Source organism: Papilio xuthus, unplaced genomic scaffold (assembly GCF_000836235.2).
Source record: "Papilio xuthus unplaced genomic scaffold, Pxut_1.1 DF829758.1, whole genome shotgun sequence".
NCBI classification, from domain to species: Eukaryota; Metazoa; Arthropoda; class Insecta; order Lepidoptera; family Papilionidae; genus Papilio; species Papilio xuthus.
In genome coordinates, this window is record NW_013528891.1 from 1,167,413 (window position 1) to 1,183,940 (window position 16,528).

At 33.0% G+C, this 16,528-nt stretch overlaps 2 protein-coding genes across 3 annotated transcripts in view; one reads left to right on the forward strand and one right to left on the reverse strand.

Moving 5' to 3' along the window:
* Swim (Secreted Wg-interacting molecule) overlaps nucleotides 1-14,773 on the forward strand; it is a 39,911-nt gene extending 25,138 nt beyond the window's left edge. Inside the window, 6 exon segments of the mRNA NM_001312143.1 lie at nucleotides 3,236-3,411; nucleotides 6,349-6,529; nucleotides 9,663-9,797; nucleotides 10,165-10,361; nucleotides 12,798-12,937; nucleotides 13,270-14,773. Of these exon segments, the coding sequence (NP_001299072.1) occupies nucleotides 3,236-3,411; nucleotides 6,349-6,529; nucleotides 9,663-9,797; nucleotides 10,165-10,361; nucleotides 12,798-12,937; nucleotides 13,270-13,404 (964 nt within the window). The 3' untranslated portion in view covers nucleotides 13,405-14,773.
* A 468-nt stretch (nucleotides 14,774-15,241) lies between these two features.
* On the reverse strand, nucleotides 15,242-16,432 carry LOC106128225 (biogenesis of lysosome-related organelles complex 1 subunit 6). 2 transcript variants are annotated; one of them, XM_013326519.1, is made up of 5 exons: nucleotides 16,237-16,432; nucleotides 16,056-16,166; nucleotides 15,858-15,945; nucleotides 15,670-15,756; nucleotides 15,242-15,357 (listed from the first exon to the last, which is right to left on the reverse strand). In XM_013326519.1, exons 1-5 carry the CDS (start codon nucleotides 16,251-16,253, stop codon nucleotides 15,301-15,303), a joined length of 360 nt encoding a protein of 119 aa, XP_013181973.1. In that variant the 5' UTR covers nucleotides 16,254-16,432; the 3' UTR covers nucleotides 15,242-15,300. The 2 variants fall into 2 exon arrangements, with proteins under 2 accessions (XP_013181973.1, XP_013181981.1); XM_013326527.1 differs by lacking the exon at nucleotides 15,670-15,756.
* Nucleotides 16,433-16,528: the final 96 nt, after the last annotated feature.

Here is a 16,528-nt window from a genome sequence, read left to right on the forward strand (position 1 = left end):
GCGAATAAACCGATGCCCAAAGACATTTTTCATAAGCCCCATCGCATTCTCATCAACAAGATTTGTATTAAAATCAGGCGTAAAGAACACCAAAAACCTCACACAAATTTTGACTCACGGCTCACGTGTGTGAATCAGATCAGTGAACCGACTCACGGCTCAGCTCTATTTGTACCTGCGTTATGATTTGAGTTTCGAGCTGCAAACTGCTAGTCACCAGGCAGCTCGCGGCACATCGATTCACATAATCGCAATGAGCTATGAGCTGCTAATTTAGTTATTGAATCGCAGCTCAATAGTTCAAATTTATATGAGAGATATTCATATGATTACTTTTGAATCGGTTCAGAGCTGTTACACAGGACTACTGTGTTGTCGTATATTGCATTCTGCCAGCTGTTCATTTGTACAACAGCGACAAGCTACGGACTATTCTACAAAAGTAGTAAAGTAAAAGTACAAACATTATTTATTTTTAAATTAGAAAAGAACTATAAATATTTCGAACTAAATATATATAATTAACACTAACAGAATAACGGTGTGTTAAACATTACAATTATGGCGCCTATTTTTTGCGCATGCGTTTTGTCTCGGTTATAAAACTTCTAAGTTATGGTTGTCAGTAATAAATTAAACATATAAATCAACAAGGCTATATTCAATCTATATTATTAAAGATGCTTTTAATGGGCTATTTCAGATCCGTAACAGTCGGACAGAAATACAAAACTAATCCAAAATCATTGAAAAAACAAGCTGTCGCCTGCGACTCCGTTCTTAAAAAACTTAGTAAGGAGCATATGAGTTCTTACAGACTATGTTTTACATGTGTGCCAAATTACGTCGATACATATTGAACCGTTCTGGAGATACCTTCTAACAAACATCCATCCATCCATGCATAATATAGGAAATATTTAAATTGTATTTTAATCAATTTGAAAGTCAACAAAAATACTCGAAAGAATTGCTTAATACAGTTATTCTGTTGTCTTTATAGTTTAAAAATAATAATAAAACGTAATGTCTAACCCTAATGCATGTGAACCTCTAACCTAGCTCTGAGGTGCATTCACCTCGGTTTTTGCGCAAGCAAAAAATACCTCCTAGAATTTGTGCTAACTTGATAAAGATTAGTATGCTTTCGGCAATGTTTTTATCATAGTTTATCAAGTCTTTATTAAGACAGAGGTTACATCATTTGGACTTTGTTTTACCAATTTTCAGCAAGTGTACAAGACTGCACACATTTTGAAGAATTAAGTTTTCATCGATTCCTATTTATCGCTGTAGAGTCGATTTCATTTGTAGGTTTATAAATAGCCATTGATTAAACACATGATCATCCTGTCTATCCCTACAGAGGGTCGGCTGTAAGTATACTGTAAGTGGATCTTGCGTACATCACTATTAAAGTTATTAGTCAAACTTAAATTCACAGTATACTCAGGTCTTTCTTAACCTTTCTATCCGTCCACATTACTTGTCATTACATGGTGACTTAATATAAAAAATGATAAACACAATCGTTTAATATTATTACTTATTCATTTAATAATTAAAAAAAATACTATCTGTCACCCAAAACTCCGTTTGCGCGGAAATATTTAAAAAAAACTTAATAAGTAGCTTACGTGTTCATGCAGACTATGTTCTACATGCGTGCCATCATCAAAATCCGTTGAGCCGCACCGTACCTTCAAACAAACATCCATGTAAACATTCGCATTTATAATATTAGTAAGATAGTAAGATGATGATGGACATAACCCTTTAATAAAAACATTTATAGTCATGACATCCATAATTTACCTACGTAATACATGGTACTAATTTATCAATTAATATCGTACATTGTTGAATAAAGGTTGATAAAGATGATTACTAAAGAATGCGGAGAACAATCATCATTGTTTACATCTTAACGAAGTTCTTAAACAAATAGGTTAACCTTCATTTGCTTCCCGCCATTTTTACTTTTTTAATTACTGACAAGACAAAGGCACATCAAGTCGTTCGTCTTTTTGTCAACAAAATTATTGGTCAATTTTCAACTGACTTAAAACGTGTATGCATTTTTGTTTTGTTTTTTTCATACCGGACAAGAATATGCATGAGCTATTTTTTGCAACAATTTTTTTTTATTTCGTTGCCAACTCATCTGAGGCTAAAGATTTCATCATAGGAATAATACTTGGACACCTACATCAAAGATAGTAAAAATTGATAAAACGTGTGTTTATTTTTCCTATTTTTTTTTCTCCTTAGTTATAGTTTACGAAATTAGCAAATAAATCTCCAGCAAGCAAAAGTTTTGTAACTTTTTGATAAATAAAAAATAAGTTTACACCCAAATCTATGTTTAAGCGAGTCTTCAACCATCAATCAAGGATACTAGCGTCCTTAATCTACCATTTAACCTAAGACCGTGACTTAGGTTATTTGTATAACGTATGCACAAGGCAATAACTTGTTAGTCTTTGAGGTCTCGCATCACTAATGAACTGTCCTTTGAAACGTCAATCATTCGGTCTCGGACCTCGGATGACATCAGACGTCTCTCTTAAGCTACTGTTTGCTTATTTAATTTACGAAACATGGATTAGCTACTCAAAAGAAGTGTAACTACTGCATTTGCGTTTGTTTCATTTTTTTATATGTAAAAGGTGTCTCTCGATGCCAGTCGTCATTTTTTTTTAATAACTCAATTTAAATAACCGTTTCCTTAATAAATCAATTAATAATAACCTTCTTTAATTGTCTTTTATATTTTAAAACTATTTTACAAATTAGCCTAGTAGTTCCTGTGATTACTTACAAAAACATCAGTCTTCCATCTTATTAATATTATAAATGTGAATGTTTAGATGGATGATTTGATAGACGGTATCTAAATGAAATGGCTGCATGGATGTCGTTAAAATTTCGCATAGATGTAGAACGTAGTCTGGAAGAACACATAGACTACAATTTTGCGAGGACGGAGTCTTTAGACTATAAATTACAGAGTTTGTAGATGCATTTATTTACTTTAAAGGTAAATGCGTAAATTCGAACACACCTTAAATCCCAACTCTAGATTTCACAATAGTATCTAGCTATCATTGCCTAACCTTACAATTTGTACTACAAAAATAAACCTTATTTGAAAGGAATAAAATCTATTTTACTATCCAACTAACCGAGGTAATCATTTAAGGTATATTTTCCTAAAACTTCGTATTTGTTACAGTGAATGCGTGAAGGATCCAATAACTATGAACACGGATTGGCATTGCGAAGATGACCCCTGCTTAATGAGTAACTCCGTGGTCGAGGGTGTTAACAGAGGCGGATCCAGTTGGAGGGCATACAATTATCCTGAGTTTCGCAATAAGAAACTCAAAGAAGGACTTATATACAAACTTGGTAAGTAATTAAACATACCGTGAGTTTGTGGGACTAAAATTTATACCATGATTCTGTACAAAACATATTGTCATCAAAGTTAGTCAGTTAGACACAACAAATTAAGTTTAATATAAAATTATACTTACATGGTCACAAGACGCGAAATCCCGTTTCAAATATGTTAACTTAATCAATAATTCACTTTGGTGCACAAATAATGTCTTATTTATAATAATTTACTAACTTTTTACTTTAGATTGCCAATATTATAATTACGTTACCGTTTGACAAATGAGAATTACAACTAAAACAAAACAGAGATAATAAAATAAAAAAAATAAAAAAAATTCTCGGCTGCCAGTAACACTGACAAATAAGAAAAATTAAACCTCTTTGCTAAATATCTTAAAACTTCATTCTCATATCAAAAAAAGCAAACAAAAAAACATTGGCAGTCAATAAATTATAACCTTAAACTCCATCCGTAAAAAACAATAAAAGAAAAAAGTATCAATACTTTTTGCTACTGGCTGAATGATTCGCAACGGTAAATCATAAACGCTTTTGCATCAAATTCCCTCGTCGGTTTCCCGCTACAAAGTTAAGCCGTCATTTAAGATACGCTATCACAGATTAGATCTTAATTATTATAAACCATTTAAACCTATTAATATCTCTTTATAATATTATCTTTACAATTAAAATCTTTGTAGTGGGCATTAGATATTAAGTATTACTATTCAATACATTACGCATTTTATTGTGCAAAATAAAACAATTAACCTCCTTACATTTCAACACTACAAAGTTACAAGGACTTATTTTACCAAAAGACAGACTTTTCGTTCCTAAAATAAATGAGAACGAACTTTAAAAAAATAAATATTAACGAATTCATTAGATAGTTAATATATTTTAAAGTTATTAGAAATAGGCACAATATACTATGGTTTTTAGCCTGTCTATGTATAAAGGTCAATGAATAAACAAGACATATATACTCTTTGGTCGCTAATGCAAATTATCTTGAATTAAAAAAAAAACTAAAGTTTGCCTTGTGTGTAGTCTTATGTTTGTTTGTAGTGCCTTCAATAGCCTTTTAAAATCAACGAAAGTAACACCTTCCTTTGTTAATCGCTTTCGCTTGCATCTGCTCCACTTTCGCCCGTCGCTCGGCCATTGTATGCACCCGGATAGTGTATCAAGATTTCTACTCTTTAGATATATTAATATTTTTTACATACCATAGCCGTCGCCCGCGTGAAATTAAAAAAAAACTTTGTAGCCTATGTGTTCTTCCAGATTATGTTCTACATCTATGCCAAATTTCAGCGAGATTCATACAGCCGTTCTGGAGATACCTTCAAACAAATCCATTCATCTAAACATTCGCATTTAAAATAGTAAGATAAGGTGGCATATACGTTGACTACTTTTAATTGACAGTGATGGAAGGGAAGCACAGAAAAAGGACAATTTAGCTTCCTATGCATCCCCTCTCCTTATAACAAAAGGGTGAGTAGGGAAATGGGACTGAAATTAGGCATGCACACCTATCAGACTGTACTAGAAATGACTTCCATTTGAGGTCTGACTTCTGTGAGGTCGTGGTATTGCAGCGGGCGGGTCGACAAAATTGTGCAACAGATATTTCTGTTGCTTTTTCTTGAAGTTCTTGATTTAAAATAGTTATGTCCTGAGTACTATCAATGTGTTGTTATTAAAAAAATAACTAAGCGACATTAACGCAGTGTTCTTTATCTTAATGTCGGTGTTTGTTTTCGAATTAAGAAGCGACTCGTTCGAGGTATCAAATTTTATTACAGTAATGTTTGCGATGGAATTGACCCAGTGTTAGTATGATTATGTGACACCATTATACAAAAATGTGTCGAGGTTTTCTAGATTCAAGTGTTGTACATAATACTTAAACCAATCTTACTATTATAAACTAGGTGGCCCATAACTACGTCCTTGCGAAAAAGCTTACGTGTTCTTCCAGGCTATGTTCTACATCTATTCAAAATTTCAGTGAAATCTGTATAGCCATTCTGGAGATACCTTCTAACAATTCATCCATCTAAACTTTCGCATTTATAATATTAGTAAGATATGAAAAGAATGATGTGAAAAAAAAAAGATGGCTGAATGAAATTTGGCAGATATAGAACATAGTCTGGAAGAACACATAGACCACTAATTATTTTTTTTATTCCGTTCGGACTAAGTCGTGGTTTACAGTATTAATATTCAGAAGATTGAAGTAATTTCATTTAAACTTAATACTCCTTATAAATAAAGATAATTGTACTTGTTTAATAATTAAGGGCATTCGATTAAAGAAATAAAATTCTTATTCAATTGAATGTACGAGATACACTTTCGTTTCGACTGACGTTTTTATTGTCGGCCATTTTGATCCTAATGACGTGAAAGTTGCTTCATCTTTATTTTTTTTTTATTTTTTGTAGATATTATTCTTACTCTGATTGTTTTTATTAATATAGTGTAAAATTGGGTAAGAAAAATAAATTACTGCGTTATATAACAAAAAGGAATCACTTTTACGATCTTAAAATAGAAAATTACACGACATTCCCCACCAAAATCACCGTTAAAAATATTATCTCTATTTTGTCAAAGATAATGACAGGAATGACAATATGTTGTAAAAAGAGATTTTAGTCTCAGAAACCCACGGTAAGAAAGGCGAAAACACTCAAGGCAAAGATTTTCAAGTGACTAAACACCGGTACAGTAACGCTATTTATCTATGCTTCCTCTGGTATTGCTGTCCATGGGTGTCCTCGGTGTTCCCGCTGCTGGTTTGCTCCTTCTCTTATAAAAAAAAAGAAATATGTCCGTTGTATCAGTTGAAACAGAAGTAGACGTATTTCGGCAGAAATATACAACATTGAATCCTCTACTAGAGTTTAAACAATCAATTGTTTCCAGGCACATTCCCATTGAACGCGGAAACAAGACGTATGGGTCCGCTGCGTTACGACAAAGACGTACCTTACCCGACACAATTCGACGCAAGGACCAGATGGCCAGGTTTCATCTCACCTATCGTCGACCAGGGCTGGTGCGGTTCAGATTGGGCGGTTTCTCTTGCGGGCGTCGCTTCTGACAGGTCTGTTACAAATTACAATTCTTCTCGATGCATCTAGAACAGTGAAACGGTGCAATGTAGTAACAAGAAAAAATATTTGTAAATCTGTTAACATCTCTGATCTAGATCTAAGATGTGCTAGCCCCCAGGCTAGCACATCTTAGATCTAGATCAGAGATCAAAAAACTTACCTTAGTACCCCAGTACTAAGGTAAGTTTTTTGTTAAGGCTAAATTCTACTCCTCGTTCTCGAAGAAAAGTCTTGAGGGTGGGAAGGTTAGAACTTGACAGAGATGAGTACGAAGGAGGTTCTTTTTAATTTATAGTCTGCCTTTTTATAGTATTAAAAATGTTATCGATATTTTTTTTAATTACGTCCAATTTCAAAATTAAAATATATATTACAGTTCCAGTCCAATGTTTGTCAAAAGTTTTCTCCGTTTCTTTCGTAAAAATTGTATCCATTTATATGGAACTTTTGCTAATCTTTATATTTATTTAATCAGTGATAAATAAAGCAACTTTCCAGTCGTATTTTCGAAGGATATAAAATAAATTGAAATAAACAACGGCGAAGTAAAAGTAGTCCTTGACGTCCGGCGCCAATCCAATCGTCTTAACATTCAAAAACGTGTGAAAGTGCCTTATAAGACGCTTAGGGTGCGTTTACACTGAAGCGTTTGTTATTAAAAATCTAAATAAACAAGGTAAAAGATGATGGAATTAATCGAAGTCGATGATTATATCAGATCAATAGTAACTTTCGTAAAAACAGGATTCTTACCACGAGCTGTTTGAACGTCCGATATTTAAGCACACTTGCATGCGGCCATGATCAAGAGTTGACTGTCACACTGTCACCGACTGTGACAACGAGCAAAGTCGAGAATCCCGTTTCTTACGAATATTATATTAGTAAAAACCACGAAAGTTTAAAGTTATCCGATCAAATTATAAATTAAGTGTCTGGCAGTAGTCTGGAGGGTAGTATTTTTAACGCATATTTTTATGTATGCGTGTTTTTTTATTGTAACTTCCATTGTGATTTAAAAGACAAAACCGATGATGTTGTTCATTAAAAAAAACCCTAATTATTTTTAATTGAGTAACATATGTTTTACTTATTGTCTTTTATGAGATGTACATTTTACTTAGATTTGCTATGTTGAAATAAAAACCTATATAATTATTTAAAAAAAATCGTCTAAGAATACTCCAGTGGAAACTCACCTTAAGTCTTAAAGAATTATATGTTTGGCGGTGATAAAAATAATTCAGCCGACTCTATATCGTTGATAGTGATCTCGGACTGTGAAATGTCGGACACAATGTTCAATGGAATATACGGACGAGAGATCGGACAAGATAAATACGATGACTCATTTTGCAGTTCAGATTTTTAAGTTTAATTAAAACTTCACTTTCAATGATAAGGATTACATATAACTGTTGCCCCCGACTCCATCCGTGCGGGATTAAAATATAGAAACCGATTCTTAGATCTACTGAATATGACGAATAAAATTTCTTAAAAATCGGTCCAGCCGTTTCGGGAGAGTATGGTAACTAACATTGTGACACGAGAATTTTATATCTTTATATATATAATTCTTCTGTGAGTGTGTATGTCACTGAACTTCTCTCAAACGACTGGACCGATTTTGATGAAATTGTTTGTGTGTGTTCAAGGGGATCTGGGAATGGTTTAGATTCACAATTTTGTCGGCTGGACAATGTTTTTTAATTAATTTTTAATTTATTAGTAGTTGTTGATTTTGGAATGTTTTACATTGGATCCGACAGACGGCGCTACCATCGCAGTGTCAAATTGTCAGACAACGTCTGTCGGGTCCGCTAGTATTATATAAGATTTCGATACGATTATTTCGTATTTCCTAACAATTAAGGTTATAGTGCATTTGTCAACTACAAACTAATACAAAAACGACTGAATATTATAGAATTCTTTTATTTACATACAATCAGTCGCCCTCAACAAATGCCTATAATATTAAATTATTCAAACTTTCGTGACACATTATACTAAACTGATATATAAACACGGGTGAGAGAGCGACGGGCCGCGTCCGCGAAATAACACCAGTACCACTCATCCTGATGAAGGGCCCCCGATGGGCTCGAAACTAGTCGGTGCCGCCACCCGACGAATATACGTGAATGTTTAGCCGTGTTTATATATCATTTCTGCCTATAATATGCCCGCGTGCATCAGATATCTTCCCGTCCAAGTCCCATCAGAATCGGTCCACCCAGTCCAGACACCCGTGGACAGACCCGCAGACAGACGTAGAAACACCCAATAATATTAAAAATTGCTTTTTCGTTATTAGCAACGCAGATATATGTAACATGTACGAAATATGATTTTTTTTCTCAATATTACATACAGACACACAATTTTTATTATTATGACAATATGAATCGGATCAATATATTCGTTACGGCTGTGAAAAGGTTAACAAACAAATTATTTTTAAAACGATAAAATATACCTACATATTGTATATTATCTGTGGTAAGAACTTGAAGTATTTCAACAAGAGTTCATAACAAAAGCTTTTTGAAATGGAACTTACAAAGTTCTAGTAACACGATCTCGGAGAACCTTCGCCGGTGCAAAAAGCTCGAGAATACTCGAGCTAAAATTAAACTTTGAAGCGCTGTAGAGCTTTGAAAGCTCTTTAACAAAGCCGGGCTGTAAGAACAATGTTAAGTGGGCTGTTTTATATCTTGAATTAAATTCAGTAAGACAGTCCAGTCAAGTGTAATTGAAAACGGTTAAATCCAGTTGACCTTTTATACTTTTTTTTAATCACAGAATTGTGAATTACGGATACATTTAATATGTTTTTATAGCGGTCGACCGCGACTCCTCTTGCGGAATTAAAAAGAACTTAATTAGTAGGGTAATAGTTCCTCCAGACTTGCAATTAGGTAAACTTTTAATGTCCTGGTACTTTATTTTCCAATGATATGAGTATATTTATAACTAAAGCAGAGATTGCTTAAGTTTTTTTTTTATAGCACTTTCATTTACTGGTTTCTGAGCCGTCAAATTTGTAGTTACACTAGATTAGATGGTTTTTTTAAAGGTCAAATATTCTCTTAACAGATGCTAATCTTTTTATTTTAGGTTCGCCATCCAATCAAACGGTGCTGAGAACATGGTTCTAAGTCCACAAACTTTACTTTCTTGTAACGTGAGAGCGCAACAAGGGTGTCATGGAGGACATATTGATGTCGCCTGGAACTTCGCTAGAGGTCATGGGTAAGTCAGACTAAAGTTGTTGAATTATGTTTCGTACACACGAGGAATTTTATTAGTGAAATCATAATGCAAGTTAAAAAGTTGTTATGGCATTCTTTGACAGCAATGAAATTAGATAAGGAAAGGATGGGAAGTGGACTTCCCGGATGAGAGGATGCACGGGAAGGGAAAATATTTTCTTTCAGTGCATGCTCTCTTTCGTTGATTAAAGGTAGGCAACGCATATGCAATTGCGTATGTCTATAGGCAACGGTCACTTCGCTATTTCAGCGATTTCAGGTTGCCACCTTATGATATAAAAAAAATAATAAATGTCTAAAAGTATAATATTTTTTTAATAATTCTAGCTAATAATGTTTACTTACAGTTTAGTGGATGAGAAATGTTTCCCATACAAGGCATCTGTCACACGTTGTCCGTTCCGTCCACGTGGTAACCTGATACAAGACGGTTGTATGCCACTTGTGAAGAGGCGTACCTCCAGATACAAGCTCGGCCCACCAGCTAAGCTCAGCCATGAGAAAGACATTATGTATGACATAATGGAATCAGGACCAGTACAGGGTAAGGACAAATTACAACAATGTTACGTAAGAATTAAGATAATTTGACTTGATACTCTGTACCGTTTTCTTTACTTGACTGTAAAACGTCAAACTGTGATATTGCTTGGGTTTTAGTACCTTTTTACTATGTTTAAATATTGTATGCATGCATTGTGATTTAATTTATAATAGCACGATAGTTTTATCTAAAATTCTTAATAATCAAATTATCATTTGTTTTGTAATTATTTTGTTGTTATCAAAGGAAATCTAAATTATTTTACATAAAATTATTAAATATTTCGATAATGGAATAACCTTGTCATTGTTTCACATTTTATCGATTTAAAAGAACAAATTATCGGAAATATATAAAAACAATGTTATCTCACTTTGCAAATGAAAAGATAATATAAAATTATAAACACGTGAACTAATTTAGTACACATGATATATATATGAAACATTTCAAAAACCATTTGCCTTATTTTTAATTGGCTATCGCGAAGGGACGCGTTCGAACATTCAGCAGGCAAAAGGTTAACTTTTAAAGTCGCCATGATTGTTATATAAATTAAATTAAACGTCTATGTTAGGAAAAAACTTATCTATACTAATATTATAAAGCGGAAGTATTTGTTTGTTTAAACGCGCTAATCTCAGGAACTACTGGTCCCATTTGAAAAATTCTTTTTTGTTGGATAGTCCATTTATAGAGGAAGGCTTTAGGCTATATCATATTACGCTGCACTAATAGTTTTGTTTTTAATTCCGCGCCGATGGAGTCGCGGGCAACAGCTAGTAAATAATATTTATGAATAAAACGCATTTTAAATGAAACATTCTTCGTGACAACGATACCAAGGTAAAACGACCTCATTTTGGCAAAATTAAACGCTATTTTACTTACAGTGAGCTTTTAACACCAGAATCTAATTATCATTGACAAAAACGGAGATGACAATACATTTTAAACGAAGGTATTGGTCTCAGAATCTCACGGTTATTACTTCAGAGATATAAATGCTAGGAATGACACAAAAATGACGGAATCATTGAATAGGACTTGACATTGACATATAAATCATCAAAGTAGTAGGCCGCGTTTAGGGTGACCAAACAATATCAACCTATTGGGAAAATCTTCACAAGCACATAAATATTAAGGTCTAATCCACTGATCGACAAGTTAGATAAATGTATAGGAGATTGTTCGGAAATTACAGCTTTTATTTCTTTCAGATTTAAATGCGACTTGACGTTTGACAGTTAATTCTGTCTATATTAAAATTGGAATCCACACAACTGCTACAAATCGTTATAATTACCGATAATATGGCGACAATCAAATAGGCACAAAATACTATGTCTTATAACCAGTCCACTTATATATATTTTCTTATCTGTGTTAAATGTCTAGTTATCCTTGTCATACCTCTATGTTACATATCTTTCTTCTCTTTCATGTAACGAAATTCAGCATGTCATTTTTTGTTTTAAAGTTAGTTATATATTATTTTAAATGTTTATTGAATCATAAATAAATGGTGAACATAAACAAATTAAATTCGAATTACAATATAACCGTTTGAATTTGTATGAGGATGTAAAATAACATTGTTACGACATAAAATTGTTACTCATACGATGAGAATTGAATTAACTATTCTCATAAATTATTGGCTTTATATTGATCATAAAAGGCTTAATTCTTATTCATCTATTCATATCTTACTTCTTACTAATATTATAAATGCGAATGTTTAGACGGATGGATGTTTGTTAGAAGGTATACAGAACGGCTGTATGGATCTCGCTGAAATTTAGCACAGATATAAAATATAGTCTGAACGAAAATATAGGCTAATAATTAAGTTTTTTTTTAATTCGGGAGACAGCTGGTAATCTAAATAAAGATAAAGGTGTCATAATTGAAAAAGAAATGCAGCAGCAAGGTCACTGTGTCAACAAAAATTTTGATAGAGGTCTATAGAAAAAAAGCTTTTAAAACTCTGATTTAGGTTTTAGAAAATGTAAGCCCAATATAACCTTATAGTTAAATAGTTATAATAAATGTCCCGCCCAGAACAAAATGCCTGAGATTTTAGTTTTTAGTACGAACGTGATTCAAGTGACAAGAAAATTGTCGATTGATTGGTTCCTATCGAAGCCTAAGGCATGATTGCCTTGTACCGTATTTTGTATAAAATCGTTATACCTTACTGAATCTGTGGATACTAAAACAAAGATGGCGGACAGCGCCAAACTATATTATTTGAGACGGCAAGGGATTTGCGCATTAATTTTTTACTCGAGTTATTTATTTATAATTTCATGAGCAATCTATACCTGAATCTTCCATGCTTTTTCTCTTTTAATTATTCCCACCAAGTTAGTAAGTTAGTAAGTAAGTTTACCGACTACTTCAATTTCTTACTCTATTCTTCTTCTGCAGCTGTGATGACGGTGTACCAGGACTTCTTCCACTATCGTGACGGCGTGTATAGGCGCAGTTACCATGGCAACAACGAACTGAAGGGCTTCCATAGCGTCCGTATTATCGGCTGGGGAGAAGATCGTGGTGACCGGTATTGGGTAAGTCAATTTATAATATACAGTAGAACCTGGATAACCGAGAAACCTCTATAAGTGAAAGTCATTGTCCGGTTCGAAAGGGCGAGTTAGAAATAATAAGCATGAAAAAAATTGCGGTCCCGTGGTACTCTCGCTAACATCGGTTCGACTTTGCCTTTTCGTGGCAACTGGAGAGTGTATTCTATATTTGGTCCAAATTTAATCCAGATCCGTTTAGCTATTCTGAAGTTATGTGGAAATTAACAAAAATATCCAAATTTGAAACTTAATTTAGGGAGTCGTGGTGATAGCAAATCGTCTATCTATTTACTATCTAATTTATTACTTTTCAGGTTGTCGCCAACAGTTGGGGCCGTCAGTGGGGCGAGAATGGCTACTTCAGGATCGCACGCGGCTCCAACGAGGCAGATATCGAGTCGTTCGTGGTGACAGGCCTCAGTGACGTCACTGAAGCGAACCAGAAATAACAGAGGCCTGATAGTGGGCTCATCACGCCGCTCTGTGTCGTGGGCAAAACGGTGTGGACAAAACATGGTGTCGTGGTATTGAATAGTACGAGGAACTTTGGATAGTGTTTGTATGCGATAAACTCAAAAACTACTGAACCGATTCGAAAAATTTTACCTATAGATAACTGTATTAAAAATAAGTGACATAGAATTTTTTCTTGTATCTACCATGGTGGTTTACTTTAATATGTCATAATAAAAGCTACTTACTGTGTACGATACTACTCTAGCAGCTAATTTTTAGTCTGGGTATACCATAGACAAAATCTACACTACAATAATATTACCATGAAAATGTTACATTGTCTTGAATTGTATAGCTTAAAAAATAAACAATAGGTAGAGTTTATCTAATAAATAGAAATAGCAATATTCATTGAAAATGGTCAAATTAAGCTGTTCGTTTGATGTTTAATTTTATACTCTGTGCTGTAGAGTTAAAGATGTCTTAGACGCGCAAGCTGCTTAGTTAAAAAGGTACTAATTCGACATATTCCGAAACCAGTGTGATAAACGAAGGAAATGATTTTGTATTTGTGTTGGTAACCATAAAACCATGATTTAATTAGGGATTTATATAAGAAAACGCTTTTTCAGTACGTAGTATTTATAATTGAACAGTAATTTTTGCTGTCAATTTGTGAATTTAACTGCCATTTTAATGCTTAAAAGAGTGTAAATTCAATCGAATTATTCGAAATGTCGAAACTTATTGTCATGAGTCGTTGCTTGGAAATAAAAGCTGTAGCTAAAATCAAATAAACGTGCCTTTTGTGTTATATTGACAATTCTCTGTTATTATTTAGACTTTTCAAGACGAATCACATAGGCACAAAATAAAGGGCGTAAAGCCTATCCATTTATAAAGGTCAATGTCGTCAATTTCATTTTTTTGAAAAAAAAAACAGACAATAGTTTCGGTTAAATGTTTAATTAGATTGAAACTTCACTCAACACTAGTCTTAGTTCTGATATATCAAAATAGTTTTAAGATGTATTACAAAATATCTCATTATGATATAAAATTATTTAGAAAGTAAAATATATTTTTTACATTAACATTTTAGTAGTATATAGGTTATAAGAATAATGTTATAGATATATAACCTATAAGTTGGAATTTGGAGCATAAAAGTGTGGTGAAAAGACCTTTTGTCAGAGTAAATTTCTTCATTGTTGACAATTAAAATAAAAGATGACATTTCGAAAATCAACTGTCAATTTGACGTCACTTGTTGTTGAGGTAATACATCTATGATATATTTAAGCATTAGATTAACATTTGCTAATATTTAGAAACAATAACGTAACATATTTATTAATAAAGTACTTATAACACTGTAATAATTAAATAAAGTTTAAAAAAATTAAGGGATTTTATTTTGGACCTCAGTTTATACAAAAAGCAGGGCAAAGGCTACGTCAGCGTCTATGTTTTCTTCCAGGTTATGTTCAACCTCTGTGCCAAATTCCATCAAGATCTGCTGAGCCGTTGTTGAGATACCTTCTAATAAACATCCATCCATCCATCTAAACTTTCGCATTTATAATAAAAGTAAGAAATAAGATTTAATGTGAAATGTAAGAGATTTGTGTAAGTTACAATTTTCGTATAATTATGACAAAGTTGGCTATTCTGGTGTGGCATTTGCCACGCCATGCCACTTGGTATATATCTAAGTTAGTCTACTTTCATTACAGTTGACACAAGGATAGGGAAAACAGTCGTATTAAATATTTTATTTACATTATTACAGTTAACTAGCAAATAGAAAATTTACACTTATTTCTTAAACATATCAAAACGCTTTTTTAAATAAACATGTTCAAAGAGGAATGAATTATGGAAAATATTTAATTTTTATTGTTTGCTTTAATCAATGCCACCTTTTCTATGTTGGCTGCCCTGGTCTGGAAGAAAAAAATATTTTTGATGTGATTTTACAGTAATGAATAAATTGAATTCTCGCAGTTCAATGTATCATAAAGGCAAAATGAAATCAAGAAATTTGTTTGATATCAATGTAAAGAAGTTGTCAGTCAATTCCAGATCAAATGAAGCTTTTCCCTAGCATAAATAATTAGCAAAATTATATAAATGTCATTTTGCTATTTTGACTTCAACAGATGTTCATAGAATTTTAGTAGCTAACAGAATTTAAAGTTAACTAAATACTAGTTGACATATTTATTAACTACTTGACAAATAAATAAAGCACCAACCTGTAAAGATTGTACCCTTTTATGCAAACCCAACATAGAATTCGAGATGGTTGTTAATCTCTCTTTGATTGTAGCAATGTCTGCCAACTAAAATAAGCATCAAGTTAATTTTAAATATCTTTTTTTTCTTCAAGATGTAGATAAAGAAAGACACAGAAGAAACAAGAAAGGGTAATTTAGATACTTACTAAAGCATCCAACATAGCATCACTTTGCAGGTCATTTAGTTTACGTCTCTCAGCTGACAGTATTTCGCTTACAGCCTCTTGTTTTTCTCTGTCAATTTAAAGATTGCATTGGTAACATAGTTGTCTTCAAGAATAGCGTGATTAGGCGTACAGCCGCCAACTCAACGGTCTGTAATCTAGAGATTAGCCAAAACTTACGTTAATTCTTTCAAATGGGCATGTATGGTTGCTAATGGAGGTTCATACAGCTCCGTCAGACCTTGTGCTAGAATTTCTACATTTTCCACGTCGGCCAATGTCTTATTTTCGCTGAAATTATTGACAAATATTTAAATTTCCAAGTATTAAATTTAATAGAGCAAAACAACTTATTATTTACTTTTCTAAATCAGCCATTGTTTCTGCTTTATTTAAATTTCTAATTCATGTAACTTTAGGCTACCAGAGCGATTCTCCCAAATCGTGATATTGTTTCACAATTTTATATAAGCCGTAAAATTATACATTTATTGAACACAACATAAAAACAATAATCTTTTTATTTTACAGAGTTTTGACACTTGATAATGCTTGATAATGACAATGACAGTAAGTGACAACTAACTGATGACGTGTTCCTATTTCTCCAGAAGATCCTAAACATGTATTTTGTCTTTTAATACGTTGCAATT